This window comes from Rhagoletis zephyria, unplaced genomic scaffold, assembly GCF_001687245.7.
Source record: "Rhagoletis zephyria isolate East Lansing unplaced genomic scaffold, Rhagoletis_zephyria_1.1 Rzeph_scaffold_14811, whole genome shotgun sequence".
Taxonomy (NCBI): domain Eukaryota; kingdom Metazoa; phylum Arthropoda; class Insecta; order Diptera; family Tephritidae; genus Rhagoletis; species Rhagoletis zephyria.
In genome coordinates this window covers 1-9,383 of record NW_016171878.1, presented here as the reverse complement: position 1 = coordinate 9,383, position 9,383 = coordinate 1, and the positions used below count along the sequence as shown (strand labels likewise).

Below are 9,383 nucleotides of genomic sequence, written 5' to 3'. Positions count from 1 at the left end.
GTGCATATTTTGCACTCCACTGGACCACTTTCACACCGACGCTAGCCGTTGGGGTCATGACGTACTTACCTTTCTGCAAATTTCTATAGCCAATGGTATTTCAATGCGGCACACAATCGTTTTCATTTCACTTAATTAACATGTCTTTACATTTATCTTCATCCAATTTTGCTTATTTTGATCAATATGCGTCCTAAATTATTGGTTAAAAAATTTCAAACAGCAAAACTTTCAGCCCACACCTCAAATCATACAACTTGACTGCAATGAAAGCGCGATACCTATGAAAATGTCACAGACTGTATTGGCAGAGATGCATAGGAATGTCAGTAAAATAGTGTTGTACAATTTTTAATAGACGCATCACGCTTTTCATCAAAGACCGTAAATTTATAAATATAAGTTTATGGTTAAAAGCTGTGTGTATCCTGCAAAAATCGCGACTACTCCATGCATGCGTGTAAAGAGTACTCCCTAAGGAACAAGGAGTACTCCAAAATTAACCACGATTCATATAAAAAATATGGTCCAATTAACATTGCGATGTCCTAGGGCAGGACCATATACTCCATCCCTGCATTACATCAGAGTAGCACAAAACTACTCCAACATATTAACAATGACATTGTTGTTATATTTTTTCGTTTGTACACGCTTTTGTTCTTCACTTCTCAGATGCTTTTTCGAAATTAATAAAAACCAAAAACAAAAATTAAAAATTACATGTTGCCTCTGACGGCATTCGAACCCGAACGTGCTGGGAGCTAACAACTAAGAGCCATACCTAAATAAGCGCGTCAAGCGTTAAGCCTGTCGGCCTCTCTTCTTCTAGCGTATATAAATTTAATGCGTCAGAGAGAGATAAAGATACAAGCGAAACGCTCAACGCGCTAATTTAGGTACGGCTGTTACAGCGATCATCTCTACACGTTCAGCTACAGCCAGACATTCAAATGTGCTTTCAAATGCTTAACTTCAATCACATTTCGTTAAAACAATAAGCTGGCGCAGAGACACGAGTTGGTCCGCTACAGCATGACAGAGGAACACTTTTGTAAGTACTCCAATATACCACAAATAGACTACATGGTCCAACGATTTTTGCAGGGGTTGGCAACTTCTCGCTCTAATTCCGCCATATTGACTGCCTTACGTGAAACAGTAGGAGTGTACTCGTACGCCCAACTATCTAAAGTTTTAGAAAAATTTTACTGGTTTTGCGTTCTCGTACCCAAAAAACTTGCAAAGTAGGGGAAATTGAGAGAGCAAAATGTGAAAGAGAGCTGCAAATTTCTGCTGGAAAAATTTTTCCCAGCTAAAACTTGCAAGTAAAAAAATCAGCTGATCACAAACGCATGTTTGTAAATAAACAAAAGAAAATATGGCCTTTTTGAGTTATTTATTGCAAGTTTTATTATTAATGCTAGTATACAACGAAAAAGTGAGTAAATTTAATAAGCACAACGTTTGTTGAGTTTATTTTTCGTTCATTTGCTATTAATCTCCAGTTTAGCTCTGATCCAATACTTTTCGTGAAAAATCCTGAAAAACTGTCAAACAGCAAAATTACTCTCTGAAGTGAGAGTAAGGTCGGTGTTACGCAGACAAACTTTTGTTTGCCAAATTAAATGGCGGCTGCTTAGTTTGCTCGGAGGTGGTTATGTCGAGCTTGGCGCAGGGTTGCATGTTCATTATGGTTTTCATGGCTATTGCCAACACGAAATGAGAATTTCAGATGTACATAACGCGCATAATTTAAAATTTTTGTATATGACAACACCGAATTTGCTGCAGTTTGACCAAACAAAATTAGTTTGCTGTGAGAGTCGCCAAACTCGCTCTCTCCGAGTTTGCTGCAACAACAATTGCACGCAGTTTGCCAAACAAAATTTCTGCATAACACCGACCTAAAAAGTGAGTAACAACAAAAATTACGGGAACAAAAAAACCATTTTTCCTGTAAAAATGTCAACCAGTGATTGCTTGACACTTTTCATGATTTTACCAGAAGAAAAAGTTCGGGTAAAATCTTGCAACTTCATTCTCTACACAACTCTCCAAAAGCCGCTCTCATTTACAGGATTTTGGAGGATTTTGGAGTACGGGATCATTTTTCCTGCAACTTCCTGTAAGTTCGTGTAAAATCCTGTAAGTTCATGGAGTACTGGATCAGAGCTTTTGTTTACTCTAGTGTATGCTGACAATGGTTGCCGTATGACATTTTTCGTTTGTACCATAATTTTCCTTTCAACATACCAAACTAGATTTAAATGCAGCACGCTGAAATGTTTTTTTGCTGAAGTTTTCGGTTTTGGTAGGTTGATTGTTGAAATAAATTTTATAATTTTAAAGCTGTATCTATTACATTTCTTTCGGATCAATGATGGGTGTTTGGAGGAGATAATCTTGTTTTTGAATGCGTCACCATGTGATATCCCAAATAATTATGAAAAAAAAAATATCTTATTCATTCCGATATCATTAATTTGTATTTAAATAGGTTTTTCTTATCCAAAACTATTCAATTGTATAAAATACCAAATCGGGGGAAAATGTACCAAGCAGAAAATAAATTGCCAAATTAATCACCAGTGGCAACTGTGCAAGTGATCAGCTGTTTCGAAGGTTGCAAGTTTTTGCAAATTTTGCGTTCTCGTACTTCTGTTGATATTTCGTCTCTTTGAGAACGAATGCTGCTAAATTCTCAGAACTTTTGCTGCTGGAGAATTTTGTCCTCTCAATACGAGTACACACCTAATGTTACTTCTTTAACTATTCTTTGCCCGTTAATATAGTTGAATGTTTTTAATTTTTTCTCAGTATACACACTTTGTTTTCTTAAAAAGGTATTTTACCTTATTTCATTTCATTTCATAACGAATATATTATAAAAAAGCAAATCTTGTTTAGGAGAAAATGGCTGCATTTCTTTATTCATTCTGAACGTTTGGAATAAACTTGTTTGTTTACTTATTCTTTAGAACGTTCCTGATGATATGTTAACGTATATTTCAAACGCATTCTGTTTATTCCGGCTGTGAAATGGGATTATCCGAAATGTATAAAGAAACGCAGCCAATGTAAAATTTTTGCTGAATTTCTTTATTCATTCTGAACGTTTGGAATAAACTTTTTTGTTTACTTATTCTTTAGAACGTTCCTGATGATATGTTAACGTATATTTCAAACACATTCTGTTTATTCCGGCTGTGAAATGGGATTATCCGGAATGTATAAAGAAACGCAGCCTTTATATTTTTCCCCCATAGCTAAGGCAGTGTCAAATCGAGCTGTCACAACTGATACCACCTTGTATTATTGCATCATGGCTAAGGCCCTGTCTCCACAGGAAAACACTTATTACTTTTATACGCACGTCTTATTTGCAAATAACAATTTCCAAAATGGTAAAATTTGCCGCATAAACGCTGAGTTAATTTTTTATTTGCAAATAACTAAATCACGCAAATAAGTATTGATTAGTGGTACTATTTGCAAATAAGCGCAAGACGCCGCCATTCTTAGTTTTATTTTATTTTTCGATGGCCATCTTATTGCCTTTTTATAATCAAGACGGTACCATTTTAAAACTTTATTTTCTTTTTCGATGGGCATATTATTACCTTTTTATAATCAGGCAATAGTTGTGTTTTCGTATTCTCCAGCAAAAAAATATCCAGTAACTTGCCAGTAACCAAATTTCGGAGAGTAAGCCAATATTTACTCCCAATGAGTGAAATATGCAAGAAAGTACGAAAATGCAAAACCAGCAAGAAGTTGCTACTTTTATGAACTGCTGATTAATTTGCTATTTTCCAATGTAATTTTCTTAGAAAACTAGTATTTCCCACTTGTTATATATTTAAATAGGTTTATTTTGTCAATTGCAACTCTAAAATCACTACAAACAATTATTTTGTTAATGTGAATTACACTAAGCGTCATGCCATCAGCAAATAGTTGCTGGTAAAAATTTATCCAGTAAAAATCCAGTAAAACTTGCACGTTCAGCTGTCATTTTAGCTCTCTCAATTCTCTCTCTTTTGCTGGTTTCTTGCAAGTTTTTGCGTACGAAAACGACTTCCAGTAAAAACCAGTAAAATTAGTACTGGATTTACTGGATAGTGCGTACGCGAACACGGCTAATATGAAAAGAATCAATTAACAGCTTCTCGCTCACTATGTTTGAGTTCCGGTCGCTTAAAGAATAATTTTGCATGTGAAAGCAACAACAAAGTTAGCTAGCACGGATAGACGATAGCGAGTTTGGTTATACCTCATTGAGTTCGTTCGTTTCGCCACTCGCTAACTGTTGGCGAATCGATGACGGCTATTGTGTTCGGGCTGTGAGTTTGACATAAAAGAAGAGGAAGAGCCGTATCTTTCGCGGAAGATAGAAATAGATCTAATCTGGCTACAACCAACTTTAGCCGTCATCGATTCGCCATCAGTTAGCGAGTGACGAAACGAACGAACTTTGTTGTTGCTTTCACATGCAAAATTTTTCGTTAAGCGACCGGAACTCAAACATAGCAAGCAGCGAAGTGGCGAATCGATGACGGCTTTTGTTGTTGTTTCTTTTTAGCGACCGGAACTCAAAGATAGCGAGCAGAGAAGTGGCGAATCGATGTCGGTTATAGGTGCAATCAAGGCACATTAAACAGGTAGTATCAGTAGAGCAAAAACAACATTTGCGTGTATTTTGTTGTTGCTTCTGGTATCGAAAGTGTCAAAAACTGTTCTGAATTTTTTCTTCTAAATCAAAGCGTGCCATGTGAAATACAAAAAATTATAAAAAATAAAAAATTGAAATTGGAAAAAATAAAAATTGATGCAACTTTCTTTCCTAGTAAATTTGTTTGCTTCTCGAAGCATTGATCCATCCTTTGCAAGGCCCAGTAATCAGCGGTTGTGCTGCTGAGTTGGGCGAACGTTCCAAAAGCTGCTATTCAATCGCTTGTTTTGTATGGAAAAAGGTTTCAGATGCAAATGGATTTTAACAATTCAGAATTTTTGTGAGAAAAAATTAAAAATATTTGACATTTTCGAGACCAAATAATTTGAAAATAAATCAAATCAGCTGCTCTACTGATACTACCTGTTCAATGTACCTTGGGTGCCATGATTTGTAGCGGACATCACCTACCGGAAGAGGATGTCCTTGGAAATTTCCGTACACTAGTCTTCAGTATAAAGCCAATAAAAACTGAAATCCGATGTGGGACATGCATTTGTTTGTCGGTATGTAAATATGTATACACGATTATGATTGACGAAACCATGTACATATCATGGGCAAAACCATGATAAAAACATAGCAAGGTATAACCGTTCTCTCAATTTGTCGGCCATGATTTTTTTTTGAAGTTTGCCAACATTTTAAAATCATATAAAAGTGAAAATAAAAAATTGAAATTGTTCGAAATTGTTGTTGCTTGAGATTGAAAATGAAAATGTGTGTGTGAGTTTGTGAGTAAATTTAAAAATTAAATTGTTTGGAAACGTCAAGAATCTTAAAAGTGACTCTCAGCGGTTCTACCTTACTATATTTTTATCATGGGCAAAACTTCTTACTTCACCTCCAGCAGTAAATAAATTACATAGTTCCGTTTATACAACAAACATTTCAATCAAGTACTGTTGCCATGCCACATAGCACAAAAAATAGTACAGTATAGGTATTCAAAAAGTTCAACGCCTCGTGACCTACATTGGTTTTACAAATTGTTTTACTATACTCCGGAAACACCTAGGATACCAACCCATATTTAATAGAATCACAAAGCACACAAGGCATTTCACATTTCAATTTATTTCAATATTTTAAAAAATAATAAACTGCGCAGTTAATTCGTTTTAAGGATGCAAACAACTCAGCAGCAGGTGCATATGTACATTTTAATAGCATGCATTTAATTTAATTTCTCTTCCTTATTCAGGTTAAACGCACACGCTCCTATGTAGAAGAAGTTTATCGCCAGATAGAAGAAAAGCCGGATATACTTGATATTATAATATTGAACAAAAATGGGAATCCTGTTAAGACGACGATGGAGCCGCAATCAGCTATTGAGTTTTCCGGCCTGTACGAGGTATTGAAGGAAAAAGTTCAATCAGGCTTGCAGAAGATCGATCCTGACGATAAGCTATTGATGCTACGTGTACGTACAAAAGCAAACGAAGTGCTTATTACGCCAGATGAAAAAATTACTGTGGTGGTAGTGCAAAATGCTCAAGATAGAATACAATTATGAATTGTAATTTTGAATTTTAAAATAAATTGCTATATTAGCACATTAGAACCATTCAAAAATATAATCATATTAAAATACTATTGCATTACAACAATCGTGAATTCTTTTTCTGGAGCGACTAAATATTCAAACTTTCTAGTGACAATACGAAGAAACGTCAGATCATTAGTGGTATCCAAGTCACGCACGGCGCTGCGTGCAGTTGGTACTAGCACACCACTAATTAATTTGGTTATGCCAGCAGAAGTGCTATTGTCGAAAGTGGATTGTACTACAGTTCCCAGAGCATTATTCGACACCACATAGCCAATGGCATTTTTCATGATACGTTCTGTGTTCTCAGCATTTCTGCGTACAACGTTTTCCAGTGCAAGCGCCTGTTGTAAATAACGATCAATAAATAATAAAAGCACAAATGTGTAAAATACCAGTTTGAAAATGTTTAAAATCACACAAAAAGACTAGAAAATGTTATAAGCAATCTGCTTAAAAGGAAATAATTAAAAAATATATGGATATTTGACATGCTTTGCCAGCTATGATAGCCACTGCTTAGTTTCAAATTTACATTTTTTCACAATTATTATGTCACAGTGTCAATTTAATAAAGTTTCTGTTTATGACGGTACTATTAACTGATCCTAATAACAAAATTATTCAGTACAGTTAAAATTATTTTCTGTAGGCGGCAGTATCCGGTAAAATATCTTTAAATTGAATCTGTAGTACCAGAATAATTACTAAAATTTTTATACAATGACAATATCGTCGGTGATACTGCAAAACGGTACCCTTGACAATTAGATGGTATCTTACTTGCACCGGAATGCATCTGCAAATCGGTACACCCTAATAAACGAATGACAAAACTGTCTACATTTGGCTGGTGAAGATGAAGGATGGCCAGAAGCAATTAGATATCACCGAAGATATATCTGTGGTCATAAGCAATAGCTGCCTAAGTCACCTTAAGAAATAATTGCGTTATATATGCTATCGTGTTCTGCAACTAATATTCCATGCGCATGTGAAATCTCCATCTCGCCAGCTAGGCTGTTTAAAAAAGTTATGGACGAACATATTTTGGTTTCCTCATAAGGTTAACATTACAATCCAATGACTTTATTCATAAAAAATAAAGTAGGTTTAAAGAGCTTTACAAAGTGACGTTATCATACATTTTGCAGTTTATAAATCTTTTTTAAGCTACTTTATTTTTTATGAATAAGGCCTCAAATATTTAAAACGTTTTTCCTCGAATTCAGGCTTTTCGACTTAGGCAGTTATTGCTTTTGACCACAGATATATGTACCTACTGGTACCTACATTTAATTGTTCGAATACCGTTGTTGTTAAAATGTGTATATACAAAAATTAGAAGTCCTCAATTTAAATCATATTCACTAAAATGTGGCAAAATATTACCTTAATTTAAATCAAAGTAAAATATACAATCAATTTTTTGTGCAATAGAAAAAAAATTTACAAATATAACTTATTTTTTTCGGACAAGCACGCCACACTTTTTTAACCCTATACGAAACGTAGATTATTTATCATCACAGGGCAACCCTGATTGTGTTTTCTGCTAGGTCGATGACAACATTGATTTTCAGTCTGGTCGCGGTCCATTGCCTAAATAGAAAATTTTGCAAATCTATTAAGCTTGAGCAGTAAATTTGAGGAATTATGGTAAATATATATAGTAAATCATAATACATAAATCAACAATGTAATACATCATTTTAAATGTGTTTTTAAGTCGCAAGAAGTTGAGGAAACGCTGAAACGCATCCAGTCACATAAGGGTGTAGTCGGCACCATTGTTGTCAACAATGAAGGTAACTTTTAAACATACATATATAATCCAGACTCACCGCATCTCTTTGCTTACGTTACTGCCTCTTTACCTTAGGTATTCCAGTCAAGTCGACACTGGACAACACGACAACAGTGCAGTATGCTGGTCTTATGAGTCAACTATCTGACAAAGCACGCAGTGTTGTGCGTGATTTAGACCCTTCCAATGACCTTACTTTCCTGCGTGTACGTTCCAAAAAGCATGAGATTATGGTTGCACCCGATAAAGATTTTATTCTGATAGTTATTCAAAATCCAACTGACTAAACGGTGAAATTGAAATACTTATATTCTTAGCTACGCGAGTATTATTGTATTACCTTGCGTGAAAGCAGTAGAGCTTTGATTTTGAATTTGCATCAATCGGAAATGGAAACAAAAACACATACATCTTTTAAGATCTGCTACATTTTATGTGATTTAATGTTAGTATTAATTTTTATACAAACTTAATACAGCACAATGCAAAATGCTTTTGAGATTTAATGTTTTTGAGGGAATATTAATAGTGTTACGGGGTACTGTTTATGAATTAGTACAACGATTTTGGGTTCCTGTGCCCAAACGCGTGAATCGAATCAAAAACCTTTAACACACACTTGTAGACAACAGTTCACGCTTTATTACAAAAATAAAATTTACTATATCTGTGCACTAATTTATTAATAAAGTCGGTTGGAAATATGGTATTTATTGCAAGTTTCCGAGCTGAGCTGTCAAAAAAAAAACATCCACGAAATATCTCTCAAAGGGTGTTCAGCCCCTCTTCTTTAGCAAAACAAAAAGGAGAATTCTACTTAGTAAGGGTTATAATCCCTAAGCGCGGCCGAAGGCCGCCTACGCAGNGCCCCTCTTCTTTAGCAAAACAAAAAGGAGAATTCTACTTAGTAAGGGTTATAATCCCTAAGCGCGGCCGAAGGCCTCCTACGCAGAAAGTTGTTCAGCCCCTTTTCTTCGGTAACACAGAAAGGAGACTTCTTGGGATCTTGAGACTTGGGGTCTTTAGGGGGGAAGGGGTGAGGGGTGACTTTTCATAAAGCGGATTTCGTCCTCTTTCGTTTAGGGGGGGATTTGGGGAGCAACGCCCCTCCCCCTACGCCCCCATCCCAGAATCGTTGTACAAATAGCTAAACATTTCTCGTGTTACGATTATCCTTGACTACTTGACCGGATTTCCCAAAATCTCTCGGTTCGTATCGCTGGATTGTTAAATAAACACGATGACCAAATTACAGTACAATTAACTTTATTGTACAAAAAACACTTTAC

General features: G+C 35.5%; 2 protein-coding genes and 1 pseudogene across 2 annotated transcripts; 2 read left to right on the top strand and 1 right to left on the bottom strand.

The window, feature by feature from the left end:
• Window positions 1-5,121: 5,121 nt before the first annotated feature.
• LOC108378745 (dynein light chain roadblock-type 2-like) lies at window positions 5,122-6,323 on the top strand. Its single transcript, XM_017635048.1, has 2 exons — window positions 5,122-5,241; window positions 5,940-6,323. Exons 1-2 carry the CDS (start codon window positions 5,122-5,124, stop codon window positions 6,252-6,254), a joined length of 435 nt encoding a protein of 144 aa, XP_017490537.1. The 3' UTR covers window positions 6,255-6,323.
• LOC108378744 (dynein light chain roadblock-type 2 pseudogene) lies at window positions 6,268-7,199 on the bottom strand (annotated as a pseudogene).
• A 620-nt stretch (window positions 7,200-7,819) lies between these two features.
• On the top strand, window positions 7,820-8,595 carry LOC108378746 (dynein light chain roadblock-type 2-like). The gene is made up of 3 exons (XM_017635049.1): window positions 7,820-7,946; window positions 8,017-8,095; window positions 8,170-8,595. Exons 1-3 carry the CDS (start codon window positions 7,944-7,946, stop codon window positions 8,379-8,381), a joined length of 294 nt encoding a protein of 97 aa, XP_017490538.1. The 5' UTR covers window positions 7,820-7,943; the 3' UTR covers window positions 8,382-8,595.
• The last annotated feature ends 788 nt before the right edge of the window (window positions 8,596-9,383 follow it).